Consider the following 20264-nt stretch of genomic DNA (forward strand, 5'->3'; position numbering starts at 1 on the left):
TGAGCCACCGCGCCCGGCCAGGTCTGCCTATCTTCTGTGCTGTGATTCTGCCTGGGAGAAGACTGCTGTTCAGGCCTTGTTTTTCCTGCCTCATCATGAACCCAGAATCTCTGTACCCTGGCAGGAAAGAAACTCCTGTCATGATTCACTGTGAATGCCGACAAAGAGAGGCCACTCCTGGGCCTCAGAAATGTCAAGGATGGGCAGAAAGAACTGGAGACAGGCCAGGCTCAGTGACTCCTGCCTGTAATCCCAGCACTTGGAAGGCCCAGGTGGGAGGATCACTTGAGTTCAGGAGTTTGAGACCACCCTGGACAACATAATGAGACCTTGTTACTATAGAGAATAAAACAAAATTAGCTGGGCATGGTAACACGTGCCTGTAATCCCAGCTGCACAGGCTGAGGTAAGAGGATCGCTTGAGCCTGGGAGGTCAGGCTGCAGCAAGCTGAGATCACACCACTGCATTCCAGCTGGGGCAATAGAGCAAGACCCTGTCTCAAAAGAAAAAAAAAAGAAAAGAACTGGAGAGGCTGTGTGGGGAAGGGGCAGACCATGCATGGTATTCGGTATTACCTGGGTTTGCATTTGAATCATCCCCTGCCACTTACTAGCTGTGCAGCCCTAGGCACGTTCCTGGGCAGATGATGATGATCATAACAATAACAAACACTACAGCAATAATAATGGCTAACGTTTATTGAGCAGTTATTACCGTGCTAGGCACTTTATACATGTTAATCTCTTTCAATCTCACAGATGAAGTAGATACTATTATATACCTACTTTACAGACCAACCATACCGGGCCCTCTTCGACTTCTGCAATTTGGCATCTGCCATCCCCTCTGCCTGGACCTTGAAGACAAATCCCATGCATCGGCCAGGTCTCTCAGCTGGAATTCATTCCTTCTCCTCTGCATCTCCGGAGAATTTTATTCTAACCCCTTACCACAGCCAACTTTAAAGTAGATGGATGCCTGGCTCCCTTGCTGGGGCTGGGGGTGCCCCTTTCTATATCCACAGAAGCATGTAGAATAGGGGAAGAGGAAGAAATTTCTCTCCTGTTTAGTCAGATCCATTTTCCCCACCTGGATTTTTCAAACTTTTTAATTTTGAAATGCTCTGTTGAATTTTCAATCTGGAATCTAAAGGGATGTGACAAGGCCGAGGTGATTACTTGGGAGTAAATGCAAGGAGAGTTTCCACTGCGTAAGGGAATGGACAGCGCGTGGCTGGGTAAATTTCAAGAAAGACAATGCTCAGAGTGAGTACTGTGTCTTCCAGTAAGTGGGAGACTTCCCCACCTTACCCCACCGGAGAAAGGACTCTTTGCCTTGAAGACCCTAGGACGACTACCCTTTCTTCACCTCCCCTTCCTGACCACCCCACATCAAAGTGCTGCGTCTATAATTCTGTCTTGCCCAGTCCGTATCTCTAAGAAGCCCGAAGGCTGCTCTATTACCATCACAACCCATAGGTAGGAGAGAAAAGGTGCTTCCTAGACACAGGGACCCCAGAATGAGCTGCGCAAAAGGCAGGAGCAGAGAGAGATGGGCTGGAAGGACACCACGGAATCTGGCACGGCAAGGTATTCTTTCATCTGGCGTAGACCTCCAACAACCACTACCATCCCCCCAGCTCCTTCCAGAACTTTCCTTCACCTTCTCGGCTTACTCTCACGCTTCACCTTGTGCTTTTCCTCCCGCACCAGCACCCCATTTCAAACCGCTCTCTTCCTACGTCTCCTCCAAACAGTAACTTATAAACACCGTGCTTTCAAATCCATCTCATTTCATCCTCACAGTACTATAGGAGGGCTGCCTTACAGGCTGCCATTCGGAAGGGTTGGGGGGACTGGTCCTGCCAGACAATTTGCGAAGGTCAGGGCATCAAAACTTTCCTTCTTTCCTGCCTCCCACGCCAAGCTAAACCTCTGCCTCCCGGAGTGCAGGGAAAAAAGCAAGGTCTGTGAAGTAGGAAGTCCTGAGTGGTTTTTGGCAAGTCCCTTCGCTTTTCTGAGCCTCACATTCCTCACCTGTCAACCGCTATGGTGACGCCTCTACTTTCCAGGGCGTGAGAGGTCAATGAGATCACGGGTGTGCCGCACTGAGCTCGGGGATGGATTCTTTATTTCCAGTCAGAGGTGTTCTATGCATCACAGGCTGTTGCCCACGCCGCCGCAGCGTTGCCGGCCCAGGGCTCTCCAGAGCTGGGCGAGTTCCCTGTCATCTGTGTCTCCGCCATTCCTTCCCCAATCTCACTCAGGCTGGCCTCATCGGCTTGTTCCGCACCCACTCCCCAGCCCTAAAGCCCCAACTCCGATCTGACAAGTGCCCCACCCCCACCTAGAAACCCCGCCCCTCCTTGCCCCAGCCACCAAGGACTCCTCCCACAGTCCCGACCCTCCTTATCCGGGCTTTTCCGACTATCACCATCCGCCCTTGCTCCTCCCACCAGCCCCACCCCTCTAAGAGGTCTGCCCACTTCGGCTGCTCTCGCCCCGAAACGCGCCCCCTCCCCCGCAGCCACGGGCGCTGCCATCCCCATTTCACAGATGGGAATGGCGAGGCTAGGACAGATTAGTCTCATGGTAAGACAGGTGCTCAATGGGCCCACGTACCCTCGGCGGTAGTCCCCGAGCCCCGCGACCCCGGCCGTGCCGCACCCACCTCCTGCCCTCGCTCTGCAGCCTCTCCCTCCGCGAGCGGCCAGCGTAGCTTTGCAAGGAGGGTGGAGGGTCGGAGCCCAGCCCAGGGGCGTGGCGGTCCGGGGTCCGCGCGCTACCCTCCGGGACTGGTAGTTCTCTCTGGGCTTCTCGCAGCTCGGTGCGTCGAGAGCGAACTCCATCTCCCAGGAGGCATTGCGGCGAGCTGCTCTGCGTCCCGCCTCGTTCCCGCCGGTGTCCGGCCGGCTGGCCTTAAAGGGGACGCGGTCAGAGTGGCAGCTGGCGGGGTGGCCCCCGCTCCGGCTCCGCCCTATTCACGCACCTCGCCCCTCCCCATGCTTCGTCCTGCAGCTGCGGGGCCGCGCCGCAGAGTCGGGCTCTCTGGATACATAGAGGCTTGTGCCAGGCGGGGTGGGAAGACTGGATTTTGCAGTGGAAGCAGCATCTCTTCCGTCTGGGACCTGGCTGAGGGCGTCTCCACCCTGGGGGGAGCAGAGGACCAGCCCTGACCTAGCCGGGCCCAGCTTCGTTCTGCCCGGCCTGAGCGCCCCGCCCAGCAGCCGGCTCTGGCCCACCGGGGTCCGGGAGGTAAGGGGGTTGGGGGCGTGTGTCTGGCTTTGGGGGGCGGTGTCTGCACCCTGGCGTTTCGAGAACCCTGGACTTGCGAGCCCAGGGCTGGAAGTCGGGAGATCTGGGTGCATCCTGGGCCTCACTGTGTGACCTTGGGCGAGTAGCTACTCCTCTCTGGGCATTAAACCCCTCCCTTCATCAATTGTATGTCGAAGTGATCCTGCTCCCTCCCCTTTCGGGTAAGAGGGCATTCGCACCCAGTACCCAGTACATTCGCTCGCTGGCTTTTCGTGGGGCCCTCCAGCTCAAGCGTGGGCTGGGCGCGGGTGCACTAGAGGGAGGGAGGTGGCACAAACTGGGGGGCCCGAGGCCACCATTGCTTGGAATGGGCTTTTCCTATTCTCAGTATGCTGGGCCCTGGGATACCCTCCCCAACCCCCTCTTACGGCCCTGGCCCTTGCAAACCGGAGACCCTGATGTGTCAGCTTGGTGCCCTTCCTTCCAGAAAGCTTGGGGTGGAGTGCGGCCCTCACAGGTTTGTGAGGGGTGGCTCCGCAGGGATAGGTGTGTGTGGTGGGTTCCTGAGGAGGAATAGCTGCTCCTGCTTTCTTCCCTTCTCTCTCCTCCTTATCCTTTGAGGAAGAGCAGTTGCTTTTTACCAGTGAAACCCTTTTTTCTTTTTCTTTCCAGGAGACAGTTTGGTGGCCCAGACATGGGCCTCCTGGAGTAGGGTGAAGCACTTCTTCCCAGGGTTGCCTTGGGTAGAAGTTCAGTTAAAAAATACCTAGAGAGATGCTGCCATTCAGACACCTGAGGGGCCAGAGATGGAGGGCACCACCTGGTGTCGGGAGGGGCAGCCTGGTACCCCCAGGCAGCTCTGGCTTCCAGGGGAGTCAAAGGAGGGAGGCTGGCTTCCAGGGTCAGAGAGGGGAGGAAATGTGCTCCTCAGCTCTTAGGTGCTGAGCAGGGGCTGGGAGGGGCTGCTCTGATCTGGAGCAGGGAGAGGTTGACTAACACCATGAAGCCTTCTTCTCAGGTCCTAGGAGATTCTGTGAGCTTTTGACCTGAAGGCTAACCAGGAACAGATTTTTTTTTTTTTGGTTTTGGTTTTTTGTTTTGTGCTTTTTCTTTTGCTTTGGTTGTTTGAACGATTTCTAGAATGGCTAAAGCCTCAGTCCAGTCCAGTGACCTCTGTAGGGGCTTTCTTGACTGATGTTTAAGATTTTCAGGGTTTTTGATATGCAAGACCAGGCCTGGGCAAAGGAGGGGGCGGTGACTGGACCAAAGGTTAGGCCAGTTTCTGGAAGGTACTTTTGTGGTCACATCTTTGGTTTTTTCTCATCTTGCTGTCACATGTCTCTCATGACTCGCTTGACGCACCTTCACTGACACCTCAGTCCTTGGTTCTGTACTGGGCACTGGGCTCAGAGACAGGGATTGGACCTCTGCCAAGGGAGGTCCCAGCCTGGTGGGAGACAGAGACATGGACTCCAGTTACACTGCAGAGGGATGAGAATAGCTAAGAGGGCCTTGGAGGCCAGAACTTGAGACACTTGAATTGTGGAGGGAAAAGGAAAGGCTTCCCAGAGGAGAGGGCATGTGAGCTGGGCATTGAAGGGTGAGTCAGAACTTTCCAGGAGAGAAGAGGGAGAGGCCCTTTTTCAGTAGAGGGGACATTGTGCAAAGTAGCAGTCAGGAAAAAGCCCCCTGCTCCAATGTCTGTAGAGTCTCCACTGAACAATGTTGCTTGAGTTCATCTCCACCCCTGCCCCACATCAGCTGAGTGTCACAGAAAGGGCTTGCATGCCCGCCTCGGCCTCCCAAAGTGCTGGGATTACAAGCGTGAGGTCAGGAGATCGAGACCACGGTGAAACCCCGTCTCTACTAAAAATACAAAAAAATCAGCCGGGCGTGGTGGCGGGCGCCTGTAGTCCCAGCTACTCGGAGAGGCTGAGGCAGGAGAATGGCGTGAACCCAGGAGGCGGAGCTTGCAGTGAGCCGAGATTGTGCCACTGCACTCCAGCCTGGGCGACAGAGCGAGACTCCGTCTCAAAAAAAAAAAAAAAAAAAAAAAAGAAAGGGCTTGCATGTCTGGCTCAGGAGTTCAGGAGTTTGGACCTTATTCCGGGTCCAAGGGGCTGGAGAGTGTTGAGAGTTTTGAGAAGCGGCATGGGACGGAATGGTGCTTACCGTGTAATAAGCTCCATCTGACGATGCTGCAGGGTGGGTTGGAGAGACCGAGGAGGGATGATGAAGCCTTAGTGGGGGCCGAGGGCGTGGCAGTGGGGCTGAGCATGGTTGTGTACACACACATACACACACACACTGGGTGCTTCGGGGCGATGGAGGTAAGTCAGGCTCCACTATGCAGGAGCAGAGATCAGTCAACACTCAGCAGAAATGCTGAGGGTCATCCGAGAGGAACAGGTGAAGGGATCTGGGCCTTTTGGCAGAGGGATTGGGATTTTCCTGAGTGCTCACTGCATGCCTTGGAGTGTGCTGGTGTTGCTGGGATGCCCCTCAGGCTGGCATGCCAGTAGGGCAAGGGGTATGAGGCAAGGGCTTGGGAGGAGCAGCAGCGCTGGCTGGGAAAGGCTAAAGGATGGGCAGGTAGTCACCTTCTATTTGGGCATTCCGAGGATCACAGAGGTGAAAGAACACCTACCTCCATGGTGGCTGGGCTAGACTCGAAGCTTGGACTCTGTCCTCCTCCAGGACACATGCCTCTGTTGGAGGATGGATTGAGGGAGGGAATTGGGAGATGGGTTAGGAGGCTACTGCGCTAGTCCAGGCAAGAAGTCAAGGGGACTGATCCTGGGTGGGACTGATCCTGGGTGGGGCTGGGAACACCGAGGTGGCAACGAGGGCTAATGGAGCAAACGCCTTGGAGAATCAGCAGGATCAGCAGTGCATGTCTCCTTGTCTCCTTTCCCTGACAGTGTCTGTGTCTCCCATCAGTGCCAGGTGGCCCAAAAATAGACTTATGACAGCCCGGCCCTCATCTTTTATTTTTTTGTTTGAGACGGAGTCTTGCTCTGTCGCCCAGGCTGGAGTGCAGTGGCACGATCTCGGCTCACTGCAAGCTCCACCTCCTGGGTTCACGCCGTTCTCCTGCCTCAGCCTCCTGAGTAGCTGGGACTACAGGCGCCCACCACCACGCCCGGCTAATTTTTTGTGTTTTTAGTAGAGATGGGGTTTCATCATGTTAGCCAGGACCTCATCTTTTTTATACCTTGTCTCAACCCTGTGAATGGCAGGCTTGAAATGGTCCCCATTTTCTAGATGAGAAGGCTAAGAAGCCAGGCAAGGGCTCGCCCAAGGTCACCTGATGACTTTGAAACAGAAAACCTGTGTCTTCTGCTTTTAACACAGGCTCTCCTGGGGGAGGACACGGCTGCTGTTTGCTGCTGCGGTTGGCGCGGGGCAGCTGTCTCTTGAGTCAAAGCCGGCATGGACAGGTCATCTCCTCACCCAGGGCTTAGCAGGCTAATTAGCAGGCTAATCCAGCCCTCCTGAGGGAGGCAGATTGCAGGTTCCAATCCTGCCTTGCCAAGGCCACGTTCCTCTACCTCTCTGAGCCTCACTTTCCCCATTCCTGCCAGTGGGATAGCTCGCCTTGTCCTCCCTTCCCTGGCCTGATGGGGCCAGGTGAGGTGCAAGCCTCTAAAACCCTTTTATGTGAGTGCATCCAAGATATTGAGTGGGTTTGCTGGTGACCATGGTGACAGCTGTCCTCAGATTGCCTGCGTGGGAGTTGGGGCAGGTGGGCAGGGCTTGCTTGCTGTGGCCAGGCTACAGACTGAGCAGAGGCTGCCGGCTGGCCTTGGAGATCAGAGATCTCATGGAGCAGCTCTATTTGAACTGTCAGCTGCCAGGCTTATGTGGTATTAGGTAGAACAACATGAAATTGCCAACATTTGATCATTCGGTTTCATGTGGTTCAGTCTAATAGCATTTGTTCCCATGTTACAGAAAAGAGGCTCATGGGTATGATTTACTGAGGGTCACACAATGAGTCAGGGCTAGAATGCAGGACTCCTCATTCCTAGTCTGATACTCTTTCTACTCTTTCTGGTACTCTTTCTACTACCAGGGTCTTCCCTGTCCCCAGAACTCCATTTCTGCCTGCCCCCATGCCCTCTTGCTTCACACATGATGCCAATGCCTCATGGATTAGGGTTTCTTCTTGGCTGCCTGAGTACCAGGATTTCTTGGCATCCTGGGTTGAAAGCATATGAAATCCACTAGCCATCCCAGGGGTCTGGGAGGATGGACTGTTTGTGTGAGGGAGGTTGGCCACAGCAACTGCCTTGTCACAGGCACTACCTAGAAAGGGGACCAGGGCTGAAGGGAGAGTTAAAAAAATTTTTTTTCTTTTTTCTTTTTTGAAACAGGAACTCACTTTGTCACCCAGGCTGGAGTGCAGTGGCGTGATCTCAGCTCACTCCAACCTTCGCCTCCCAAGCTCAGATGATCCTCCTGTCTCAGCCCCAACTAGTTGGGACTGCAGGTGTGAGACACTGCGCCTGGCTAATTGATGTAATTTTTTTTTTTTTTTTTTTTTTTTTTGTAGAGATGGGGTTTTGCCATGTTGCCCAGGCTGGTCTCAACCTCCTGAGCTCAAGCCATCTGCCCACCTCGGCCTCCCAGAGTGCTAAGATTACAGACATGAACCACTGTGCCCAGCTGGGAGACCAGTTTTTAAAGACACTTTATAGGCCTTTTGAGATTATGCCTTGCAGGGCCACCCTTACAAACATTTCTGCCTCCCCCATCAGACTAGAAGCTCCTTCAAGGCAAGGACTTTGCTTCTGAAGCAACAGGAGTTGACATTTTCTGAGAACTTCCTTGTGCCCAGCTCAGAGAGCCTAAGTAACCTTTATGGGAACTAGAATGTATCTCAGATGAGCCGCATTCAAAGAGTCAAAAAAAAAAATAACAAAAAAACCCCAGAATCGAACACATCATTTCCCTCATTTCCTCATTCAGGAAGCTTAGGGTGGACCCTGAACTTTTTCTTTTCTTTTTTTGAGACAGGGTCTCACTCTGTTACTTAGGCTGGAGTGCAGTGGCACGATCTTGCCTTACTTTACCCTTGACCTCCTGGGCTCGCCACCACCCCTGGCTGGTCTTGAACTCCTGGGCTCAAGCGATCTGCCTGCCTTGGCCTCCCAAAGTGTTGGGACTACAAGCGTGAGCCACCGCGCCCGGCCGCATCTGAACTTGTAGCAGGTGCCCAGGTGCTTCTGAGGCATCCAGGCCAGGATTTGGGAACCACTGATGTCTGCCATGGTTACAACCTGTAACCAACAGTGAACTCTTAAGAGGCACACACTCTTGGCATGAGAGATGCTAGCCACAGACTAATAAGCCCTGGCCCTTTCCTGGTGGAGCTCAGCCTGGTGAGAGAGACAGATATTTAAACAAATAGGCCCTTTGCATCATAACGTGTAGCAATGGAGGTTAGGTCACAGCTGAGAACTAGAACAGAGCAGGGAGCTCACTGGGTCTAGTACATAGTTGGGGTTTCAGAATATCTGTGATTCTGAATAAAACTTTCCAGCTTATTATCCCAGAAATTTAAGGCTTGTCCACACTCTAGCTCCAGTTCTCAGGCATAAGAGTAGTTTTTACTGAGCCCATACGTTTAAACACCTACTGTGTGCTGAGTCCTATATCAGATCCTGCCTAGATTGGGGTCATACATCAAAGCAAAGAAATGGTTCTGTGCTCCAGGAGAGGCATTAAGTGTTAGATGTTAAAAGAGCAAGCTGTGCCCATGTGAACCTGCATGAGAGGGCTCAAAGTGGGTTGGTGTGGGACAAAGGCTTCAGGAAACAGGCCAGGTGAAGGAGAAGGGCAGAAGGAAGGCTATTATGGCTCAGAGGAGTAAGGTAGAGATAACTCACACTGTACCCTGCATTTGCTCATCCAGCAAATGCCTGTGTGCTGGGCACTGTGCTAGGTGCTGGGGATACTGTGGTGAATAAAACCTGAAGCTGCCCTCAAGAACCATATACAGCATTGGAGGGGAGCCTGACCCCAATCAAGAAATAATGACAAGTGCTACCAAGGAGAAGGACAAGATGTTCTAATTTTTAATAAGAGAGATTGACCCAGGCAGGGAGATCAGGTGAGGCTTCCTTGATGAAGTGACTTTCAGCTGAGGTCTGCAGGGGGAGGGAAGAGCATACACAAAGGCCCAGGGGCAGAGGGCACATGGTGAGCCAAGGGTGACAGGCTGGTGTGGGCTGAGGCAGGCAGACCCCTAGGTGTGCAGCGCTGGAGCACGGAGATGAGATGCTATGCTTCGGTGGAGGGGACTGGGACCCATACCATGCCAGCACTAACTGATTCCAGCTGTAATGGAAGAGGCCACAGGTGATTGTAGGAATTAAGGGTGGGGGATGGATTCCGGCCTGGAGGACCAGGGCTAGTCTCACTGAGGACAGGTGCTTTAGATAGGATTTGAAGGAAAAGACGCTTGCTTGGTTGTGTGAGAGCATGGTGGTCGTGGAGGCCTCAGGAGATAAGGACGTGTCAGGCAGAAGGCACAGCACACACATGAAGTGGAGTCTAGCCGAGGAGTAGGGGAAGGAGCAGGGACTTGAGGCAGAAAGAGTGTGAGGCATTCTGGGACCTCTGTCGGTTCTCCCTTGGGGCCTCTCGCCCTTTCTCCACAGAGGTGTGATTTTTTGTGTGTTCCCCATCTCATCTCCCCCATGGACATGACTTGGCTGAGACTCTGGACAGCAGCTTCTAGATCCTGCTCTTACCTGCCTTGAGAGTGGACAGGGTCACCAGGGAGGTCTGGGGAGAGAGGAGCAAAGGGGTAAGGATGGGGAGGAGGCTCACGTAGCCTTTGTGCGATTAAAGGCGCTTAGCAACCATAGCTACAAGTCCCTGGGGTTAATTTATTTTGAGACAGGGTCTCTTTTGCTCAGGCTGGAGTGCAGTGGGATGATCTCCACTCGCTGCAGCCTCGAACTCCCAGGCCCAAGCGAGCCTCCCACTTCAGCCTCCAGAGTAGCTGGCATTACAGGTGTGTGTCACCACTCCTGGGTAATGTTTGTATTTTTTGTAGAGACGGGCCTCGCTGTTGCTGAGGCTGGTCTCGAACTCCTGGGCTCCAGGGATCCTGCTGCCTGGGCCTCCCAAAATGCTGGGATTACAGGTGTGAGCCATCACGCAGGCCCCTGGCGTTTATTATGTGCCAAGTGTTGTGCTTTGCTTCATCAGGATAGCTCGCAGTGAAATGACACCCTTGCCCCATTTCACAGATGAGAAAACTGAGGCCCAGAAAGTTTGAGTTGCTTGCCCTAAGTCTCAGCACTCGGGGACTGCACTGGGAACTCTTGAGCCCCGCGGTTGTCGGGCTGTGACCTCGCTCCCTGTCCTCCGCAGCGCGGGCGCCATGGACAAGATCTTGGAGGCGGTGGTGACGTCGTCATACCCGGTCAGCGTGAAGCAGGGGCTGGTTCGGCGGGTACTGGAGGCGGCGCGGCAGCCGCTGGAGCGTGAGCAGTGCCTGGCGCTGCTGGCGCTGGGCGCGCGCCTCTACGTGGGCGGCGCGGAGGAGCTGCCGCGCCGCGTGGGCTGCCAGCTGCTGCACGTGGCCGGCCGCCACCACCCCGACGTCTTCGCCGAGTTCTTCAGCGCGCGCCGCGTGCTGCGCCTGCTGCAGGGTGGCGCCGGCCCCCCGGGCCCCCGCGCGCTTGCCTGCGTGCAGCTGGGTCTGCAGCTGCTGCCCGAGGGGCCTGCGGCCGACGAGGTGTTCGCGCTGCTGCGGCGCGAGGTGCTGCGCACGGTGTGCGAGCGCCCGGGGCCCGCGGCCTGCGCGCAGGTGGCACGGCTGCTGGCTCGCCACCCGCGCTGTGTGCCCGACGGACCCCACCGCCTGCTCTTCTGCCAGCAGCTGGTGCGTTGCCTCGGCCGCTTCCGCTGCCCAGCCGAAGGCGAGGAGGGCGCCGTGGAGTTCCTGGAGCAGGCCCAGCAGGTGAGCGGGCTCCTGGCACAGCTGTGGCGCGCACAGCCCGCCGCCATCCTGCCCTGCCTCAAAGAGCTGTTCGCAGTCATTTCCTGCACAGGTGCGTGTGCGGCCGGGGCAGGAGCGCGGGCATGCGGAGGTCCTGGGTGGGCGCTTGGGCAGGTGGCTGTACGTGTGGATTTCTGCATGCGGGCGCCCGTGTGGCACGAGCGTGCCAGGCGGCGAATGCTCAGGTGGAGGGCTGCAGCCTGCCTTCATATAGGTGGCACAACTGTCTAGAGCACCTGCTGTGGGTCCTCTCCTGCAGTGGGTGTTGGAAACGCAGGGAGGAGCACGCTGGTGTGAGAAGGATACGGGTCAGCCTGGCCAGAGGGAGGAACGGGAAGTTGAGGAAGCCACAGGATTTGGGGCAGGGGAGGTGGGGGGGGGGGGTCATTATGGTCTTCGGGTCAGGTGAGTTTGATAGAAGCTATCACTTTAGAGCCAGGAGTTGACAGATTGGTGGCACCTGGCAGCAGGGGCAAGGTTCCCTGGGCAGGCAGAGGTGAGGGTCTGGAGAGGTGATGGAATCTGCTATGCAGACTCAGAAACGTAAAATCTTGATCCTCCGTTGACAACAGTGGAACTTAGACTGCAGTGCAAGTGAGTGAAAGCAGATGTGTGCCTTCCCTGGTGATGAGGCTCTCCAGGGGAAGGGAAGGGAATGCACCTGGCAGGGTGAAGAATTGAGGACAACAGACTTCGAGAAGGAAATGCTCTTTCTCATCTAGGCCTCTGTGTGGCTCCACTTGGAGTATCTCCTTCCTCCAGTCCACACAGCCCTCCCACCTTCTCTAGCGCCAGCGTTTCCCCTTCTAAAGGCCTTGCCCTTACACCCACTGTTGATCAGTGCTTCGTCTGTGCCCAGCACAGGAATAGCCCCAAGGCTGTGCTAGTGAAGGTTTATTGAGTGAGTTTAGGTGGAACCAGAGACTTTGCTTGCTATAGGAGAGGAGGTGGTCTCTGCTGTGCTCTTCCTAGAGGCCCAGCCCGGTTTGTTGGCTCCTGCAGGGCATGGTGTGCTGGGAGAAGGGAGGGGCCTGCCTCCCTGCTAAGCTCAGCCCTGTCCCCTGTCCCCTGTTCCAGAGGAGGAGCCACCATCTAGCGCCCTGGCCAGCGTGGTCCAGCACCTCCCATTGGAGCTCATGGATGGTGTTGTACGGAACCTCAGCAATGATGACAGTGTGACAGACTCGCAGATGCTGACTGCCATTAGCAGGTGGGACGCTGAGGCATGATCAGGGCTGGGGCCCCTCCCTCTCTTCCTCTCAGAAGCCCCTTCTCCTGGGTGGGACGCTGGGCTAGATTTGGAGTCAGAGGGCCCAGGCCCTCATGTGTGTTCCATCATCCATCCTTTCTTGAGACCTGCTCTGTGCCTTGCCTGGGGCTGGATGTGGGGGACACAGAGAGCCTGCCCTAGTGATGCTGTCAGGCCAGGTACCAGCAGTGTGACCCTGGACATGCCAGTGAGCTCTCAGCCTCAGTTTCCCCCTCTGTGAAAGCAGAGGTGGGTGGTGGCGTAAGAAGCTGTCAGGCGTCCTTGGGGTTGGGTAAGAGGGTGAGAGTGCTTCACGAGGTGCTTTCTGAGTGGGGCAAACATGAGAAGCAGAGTTTGGGTGCTTTTCAGCTCACAGAGTCTTTGCATATCCCCCACCTCATCTGAACATCCTCCTCCCTGTGATCTAGACGCACCTGCCTGTCCAGTTGTCCCAGAATATGCCGCTCCCCTCCTCCCTGCAGGCCTTTGCCTATGCAGACCCCGTCCACCTGGCATGCCTCCCTCTGCCATTCTTTCCATCCCGTGTGCAGATCCACCGTCTCCATAGGGCCTTCCTGGATTCCTTGCCTTTAGTGGGTAAGAGTGTGGGCTCTGGAGGTAAGTTGCTGGAGGTCAAATTGCGCCTCTACCACTTCTTGCCTGTGTGACTTTGGACAAGTTACTCAACCTCTCTGTTTGAGTTTCCTCAACTGTAAAATGGAGTATAGTCAAACCCATCATCTAGGGTTGTTGTGAGGATTAAATTGGGTAAAACAAGATAATACATGTAATGTGTCTAGAACTGTGCTGTGGGAGACGCCGTTATCATCGTTGTTATGACTTTGCTCTCATGGCTCTGTCCCTTTCTAGCGCAGTCCGCTGAGTCTAGGCTGTTTTCCTGAGCACTGACTGCATGGCAGCTGTGTGCTCAGCCCACACAGGCAGGCTGTGTTGTGGGGTCCAGAGGGGCTGATACATGTAAAGCTGATGGAATATCCTGCTCAATGGTGAATACGACCTAAGTGTTAGCTGCTGTTATCTCCTTTAATCCATACAAGAACCCTCTGAGGGAGGTATTATCCCCATTTTACAGAGGAAGAAACTGAGGCCCAGAGCGGGGAAGTGGCTTGCTCTGGGTCACACAGCAAGGACTTTCTGGAGCCAGAGCTTCTGGCCCAGGGGCAGTGCCCTTCCAGGCAGAAGCAGCTGAAAGCCTTGTTCTGGCGCTGCAGCCCAGTGTGGAGGGGCGAGGCTTGGGGTGCCGAGAGGGCCTGGCTCCCTTCCTGGTGGGCTGGGAGCCTCAGTGTCTGGCAGGTGGCTATGCTGGGCCCATGCATTTCCCAGCCATGTCTGGTTCAGCCCACAGACCCCGGGGCTGCCCTTTGCAGGCGTGAGTCAATGTGGGAACCCAGGACATTACGAATGGCCCCTGGGCTGCCCTCACCCCAGCATTTTGGGTGTTCCTTGTCCCTGTGTCACTGTCACTCCCCTCACCAGGATGATTGACTGGGTGTCCTGGCCCCTGGGGAAGAACATTGACAAGTGGATCATTGCACTGCTGAAGGGCCTGGCCGCTGTTAAGAAGTTCAGCATCTTGATCGAGGTTTCGCTCACCAAAATTGAGAAGGTTGGTGCCCCTGTCCTAGCCCAGACTTACAGCCTTTTGCACTAGGCCCTTGCCAGGGGCGGTGCAGGTCTGGGAGGTCAGAGCAATGGGCCTCCCCACCAAGCTCGCTGTGTGACTTGGGCGAATTCACTGCCCCTCTCTGGGCCTCAGATTCTCCCCATTAGTTTCCCTGACTACTCATCCAAGTATGTGTGTGTGACTTTTGGTCTGTCCATCCATTCCTCAGAAATCTATCTTGCTGTCCATCTCACCATCTGTCTGTCTATCTGGGTCTGTGAGCACCTCGGTGTTTATCCCTCTGCATGGGTTTGAACTCTAGGGTGTCTCTGAGCCCCCTCTCAGGCCTGTGATTGCACTTGGCCTTGGCAGCTCAAGCCCGGGGACTCCTGACCAAGGACTCTCTTCTAGGTTTTCTCTAAGCTGCTGTACCCCATCGTCCGGGGAGCTGCCTTGTCTGTGCTCAAGTACATGCTCCTGACCTTCCAGCACTCCCACGAAGCCTTCCACCTGGTAAGGGCCCTGCCTGCTGCCCCTGGTAAGGGCCCCTGCCTGCTGCCCCTGGTAAGGCCCCTGCCTGCTGCCCCGGTAAGGCCCCTGCCTGCTGCCCCTGGTAAGGCCCCTGCCTGCTGCCCCTGGTAAGGGCCCTGCCTGCTGCCCCTGGTAAGGCCCCTGCCTGCTGCCCCTGGTAAGGCCCCTGCCTGCTGCCCCTGGTAAGGCCCTGCCTGCTGCCCCTGGTAAGGCCCCTGCCTGCTGCCCCTGGCAAGGGCCCTGCCTGCTGCCCCTGGCAAGGCCCCTGCCTGCTGCCCCTGGCAAGGCCCCTGCCTGCTGCCCCTGGCAAGGCCCCTGCCTGCTGCCCCTGGCAAGGCCCCTGCCTGCTGCCCCTGGTAAGGCCCCTGCCTGCTGCCCCTGGTAAGGGTCCTGCCTGCTGCCCCTGGTAAGGGTCCTGCCTGCTGCCCCTGGTAAGGGTCCTGCCTGCTGCCCCTGGGCTCTTGGGTCAGGTCACTTGGCTGAGGCCAAGCAGCTGGATCGTGGGCTCTGGCCTCCCTTTGGCTGTGAGGCGAGGAGTAGTCATCCTATTTCGCAGATGAAGAAACTGAGGCAGGGTGTCTTAGATCATATTGTTGGGAAAAGGAGTCACCTGCCTGCAGAGCTCAGAGCCCCATCTGGGTCAGGGGACAGTGGTCAGGTGGGCAAGCCTCCCTACCTCAGAGAGTGCTGCGTGCTGTCAGCAGGGACCAGAGCTCCGTGTCTCAGGTGGGTGGGTTGGTGCTGATCCTGACCCAGCTCTGCACCCACAGCTCCTCCCTCACATCCCCCGCATGGTGGCTTCTCTGGTCAAGGAGGACTCGAACTCGGGGACCAGCTGCCTGGAGCAGCTGGCGGAGCTGGTCCACTGCATGGTGTTCCGGTTCCCGGGCTTCCCGGATCTGTATGAGCCTGTCATGGAGGCCATCAAGGTGAGTGACAGCCCCCTACTTGGGCCTTGCCCCACTCTGACAAAGGTACCAGTGTGGGCCTTCCCATGGGCCATACCATGGCTTGGTGGCAGTCCCCGTCGTTTGGTGCCTGGCTGTCTCCCATCACCTCCGCAGGTCCATCATGTGCCTCAGGCACACTGAGCCACCCACGTTCCCCAAGTGGGCGGGGCTGCCTCATGGCTGCTCTGGGCTTTTGCACACACTGTGCTCTCTAACCGTAAACCCTTCTCTGTCAGTGTAGTGTGGAAATTAAAACACTTTCTCTGCTCTGCCTGGACAGCTCCTGCTTACCTTGTAAGTCTCTGTTCTAGTGTTACTTCCCTCAGGATGCCTTTCCTGATCACTCAGTACTCCCGTGCCCTCCACCAGGCTGGGCTAGGGCCTCGCTGGGCTCCCACAGTCTTGGTACATCCCTCTGTCACATGTTGTCACTGTCTGTCTGCCTCCCTTGCCAGACTGTGAGCACTCCAGACCAGGGATAATTTACAGTCGTTCACATGCCTTTACTGATGTCCTGCTCTGCACCAAGCCTAGGCTGGGAACTGAAGGCATGGGCATGAAGCAAATGGAGTCTCCTCCATTGAGGGGATCGCAGCCTAGTGAGGGTGACAGACTTGGATACAAGAAACTCTGGTCGGAGCAGCTTTTGAAAATGTCTACAAGGTTTAGCTTGAGAGCAGTGAGAAACCAGAGGAAGGAAAGATCTTCTCTAGTTAGAGAAGACAGATGAGGCCTCTAAGAAGAAAGGGTTTCTTAGAGGCTTCATCAAGCTGGGCTTGACAGGTTGCTAGGATCTGACAATGACTGACATCTGTGGCTACTGCTACACTTGACATTGTTTTCCTGTATGTTTTGTCTTCCGATGCTCACAAGAAACCTACAAAGATGATATGGTTCATTTCAATCTCATAGATGAGGAAAGGGAGACTTGGAGAAGTTTGGTTACTTGTGCAAAGTCACAGAGGTAGTGAGACATGTAGTTGGAGTCTGGATGGCAGAGCCCTTTCCCATTGCCTGATAGAGAAGGCAGGTTAGGTGGGGTGAAGGGGGTCTAGGTAGGTGGCCCTTGCAGAACCTTTGATCTGACTTTCACATCTGCAGCACAGCAGACGAGATAACCTGAAAAGTGTCCTGCTACAAAACAGCTAGAAATGCTTGTTAAAATACAACAGACATCACTTTAAGTACATCGCTGAGCTTGCAAGAAAGTAAGGGGGAGTCCCCAGGGGCCAAAAAGGAAGAGAGAACTGAATTTCAGAGTGGTAGGTGAGAAACAATGCTCTTTTTCCTCTGGGGTGAGGCAAGTGCGTGGCTGAGATGGCCAATCTCAGTCACAAAGGGGCTTGAGTTGGTAGGGACAGGAGGTCAGACTTAGGGCCCATCCCCAGCAGGGAGTTAGCACTAAGAAGCCCACTAAAAGCCAGGACCCAAGAAAGGTTGTAACATTAGCAAAAGAATGGTCTAGGAAAAAATATGCACATGGTCTGGTCTCTGGATTTGGGGAAAAATATAATTGGTGGCCTGCTCTCATGTGGATTCAGGGGTTCAAATTCATATCATTTTGGGGGTTGTGGCCCTTCCCCACATTAAAAGTAGTCATAAACTTGTAGTACCCAAGGGTAACGTGGTAGAAAGACATAAATCAGGCCATAAAGGTAAAGTTCTACTGAAAATGACTTTATAGTCCCAAAATTATAAAACACACAAAGGAACAATCCTGCATGAATGACAGTTGGTAGATACAACAAACAAAACTTGCGTTATTTACTTGGATCTTCTCAGTTTTTCAAACTTAACATGAGAAAGGACTTTTTGATAATCAGAGCTGACTTACAATGGAAGGGGCTGCCATGATAGGTCATGAGCCCCCGACAGTGGAGGTGGATGAGGAGGACTTTCCTGTGTCAGATGTGTTGCCCAAGGGTTTCTACATCGAAAGGGAGGAAGGAGGAAAGCTTGGAGATTCTGTGGCTGGGTCTGTCTGTTTCCTGCTAGACTGTGAGCTCCTGTGGGCAGGAACCCTGTCCTTTTGATCTTTGTGCCTAGTGGATGTCTGTGAGCAAATGAGTGGGTTATTGTTTGAGCAGCACCGTAGGAGAATGCTGTTAATGAAGGTACAGGCAGAGAGGAGGGACCCTGCCCTGGGCACTGAGGAAAACCCATGATGAGTGAGATGCAGGCTTTGCACAATAGGGGCCCACGGATTGTCTGATCCAGGGGACAAGGGGAGTCTGCACATACCTGTACCAGTAGGGGCAGGGAGTTAGGCTTTATAAGATGATACAGTCCTTCTCAAGGACCCCGCGCCTTGAGAAGATCCTGGGAAGCTTCATAGAGAAAGGGATACAGGAGTTTGATCTCACTGGATGGGGACTGGAAAAGGACACTCTGGATGCATCGGAGGGAGAGGCATGGAAGTGGGAATGTGTGAGGTTAGTTTGGTGGTAGTGTGTGAGGGGGAAGGGAGATCAGAAAAATCAGCAGAGCAGTGCTTTGAAAACTAGGTTGCACCACTCGGCTAGATCTGGGCTTCTCGAACGTTTCCACCCAAGTACTTGATGTCAGAGAGGGGAACTCACCCAAAGTAGCCTGACATGAGCTCTGAGTTTGTCTACAACCCCACTTTATCTCAAAGACTCAAATATGTATGTTGTAATTATAAACCTGTTTACATGTTTTAATATTACATATTTTTTTTTTTTTTTTGAGACGGAGTCTTGCTCTGTCGCCCCAGCTGGAGTGCAGTGGCGTGATCTCAGCTCATTGCAAGCTCTGCCTCCCAGGTTCACACCATTCTCCTGCCTCAGCCTCACGCCATTCTCCTGCCTCAGCCTCTTGAGTAGCTGGGACTACAGGCACCCACCACCATGCCTGGCTAATTTTTTGTATTTTTAGTAGAGATGGGGTTTCACCGTGTTAGCCAGGATGGTCTCGATGTTCTGATCTCGTGATCCACCCACCTCAGCCTCCCAAAGTACTGGGATTACAGGTGTGAGCCACCACAGCCGGCCCATATTTTTCTTTGAATGTTAGAAAAGATGGCTTCACACTTGTTCTGTGGCTTCGAACACTCCTTGGTGCAAGCCAGTTTGAGAGGCGAGGCAGCAATTTATAGGATTTTACTGCTTATAAAATTGTTTCGCATGGGTTCTATGAGTATATCCTTTTGTACATATGCCTTTGTAAATAAGTTCTGGAGAGTTCTCTGACTTAGGCAGATGTATCAGGTTGTGGCAGTTTCTCTGGGACCTGTGGTACTTGCCAAGGGAGCCATCACACGTCAGTTTCTAGTAACATTATTAGGTTCTTATTTTGAAGTTTTTATTTTCCTGAGTACAAAGTTACCTTCTTTGGGAATAATGGCATTTGATTTTGTTCCTAGCATGGATATTTTTGCATCTTCTCTGCATGTGCACGGATGTGTGGGGTTCTGTCTGCCTTTTTGCCTCTATTTGTTCATGTTGTGGGGTGGAGGGGCAGGCGAGGAGGGCATTAGATAGGGCATCATGAAAAGAAAAAAGAAGGGACGAAGAAGATACTGAGCCTGTGTCTTATCTGTCTTCCCGCTGGCATCTCCTTGGTTATGTGTGTGTTTTTTAGATCATCTGTGAGAAGTGACTGACTGCTCTGATAAATTATCCGATAAATGATCCTGGGAGGTGAATGAGCAAAAGTGTTAAACCCCACTGGGTGAGCAAGACCTTCTGTGGGAGCCACAGGATGTGCACTGGGGAGACGAGGGCTTTGGATGCTGAGCTGTTTTGAAGCTCTGTGGAGCCTTGGAGAAATCTAAGGCATTGTGACCAGGATCTGGAAATAAGAACAGGACTAGAGGAGCTGTTATGAATGTTGCTAAACTCTTAAGTAGCAGGATGTGGTGCTTAGATGTTGTTCTTTGGAAGATACCTCTAGCATCGTTAGAACTAGTGCTCAGTGGTATTCTTAGGTGCAGCTCTTTGACATGACACAGATAATGAGTGAGAAGCATGCCAAGGACCAAGACCCATACCTCAGACCCCAGGGATTCGCCCACTGTCCTGACTGTAGGGTCAAGTTTTGGGGAGGTGACTCTCTTCTCTTGAAAGCTGATTCTGCAAATCTAAAAGTAAAAGGTGGACATGGGCACATCATTGTGTGCCCACACCATGAAAATGTAGGATGCCAAACTGACACAAGGTAGGCGTATCATCCCTTGACAGATGAGGAAACTGAATCAGAGAGCCTCACCACCACCAGACAGCTAGTATGGACCAGAGTTGGGGCTGGCACTGACATCCTGACATTACTGGATTTGGCCTGTGGGCCAGGGTTGTCATTTCCTGAGCTCTTTTATAGAACATGAATATTCTTCAGTTACTGACAGCGACCCTGGACAATTATTTTCTCTGTCTGAATCTTCATTTTTTTCATCTATAAAATGGGAATTATGCCACCTTAAGGCAGTCATGACCTGAAAGACCATAGAGGCAGCCCATATGTCACCTTGAAAGGGTTTGGAAGCAGGGGACTGTTCACACACACCCCAGAACATCTGTTGGGGGGGGGGGTGTGCCTGGGAGGCCTTGGGGTTGGCTGTATCTGAGAAGGCCTCCCAGAAGAGGTGGTATTTTTTTGAGCTGACCTTGGTGCCCACCATCC

The 20264-nt window shown here is 54.1% G+C and overlaps 2 protein-coding genes across 8 annotated transcripts in view; one reads left to right on the plus strand and one right to left on the minus strand.

The window, feature by feature from the left end:
- KCTD21 (potassium channel tetramerization domain containing 21) overlaps positions 1-3000 on the minus strand; it is a 17117-nt gene extending 14117 nt beyond the window's left edge. Inside the window, exon 1 of one of the 3 annotated variants that reach the window (XM_055283073.2) lies at positions 2672-3000. In XM_055283073.2, the coding sequence (XP_055139048.2) occupies positions 2672-2849 (178 nt within the window). In that variant the 5' untranslated portion in view covers positions 2850-3000. Of the gene's footprint in view, positions 1-2037; positions 2314-2622 lie in introns of those variants that run through there. The other 2 variants (XM_055283071.2, XM_055283070.2) reach the window with 2 other exon arrangements.
- The window catches only part of USP35 (ubiquitin specific peptidase 35), a 26745-nt gene continuing 9328 nt past the window's right edge, over positions 2848-20264 (plus strand). For 3 of the 5 annotated variants that reach the window (XM_063641404.1, XM_063641405.1, XM_063641403.1), the window contains exons 1-6: positions 2915-3255; positions 10642-11324; positions 12350-12482; positions 14019-14148; positions 14557-14709; positions 15447-15605. In XM_063641404.1, the coding sequence (XP_063497474.1) occupies positions 10652-11324; positions 12350-12482; positions 14019-14148; positions 14557-14709; positions 15447-15605 (1248 nt within the window). In that variant the 5' untranslated portion in view covers positions 2915-3255; positions 10642-10651. Of the gene's footprint in view, positions 3256-10641; positions 11325-12349; positions 12483-14018; positions 14149-14556; positions 14710-15446; positions 15606-20264 lie in introns of all 5 variants that reach the window. The other 2 variants (XM_055283074.2, XM_055283076.2) reach the window with 2 other exon arrangements.

This window comes from Symphalangus syndactylus, chromosome 6 (genome assembly GCF_028878055.3).
Source record: "Symphalangus syndactylus isolate Jambi chromosome 6, NHGRI_mSymSyn1-v2.1_pri, whole genome shotgun sequence".
NCBI lineage: Eukaryota > Metazoa > Chordata > Mammalia > Primates > Hylobatidae > Symphalangus > Symphalangus syndactylus.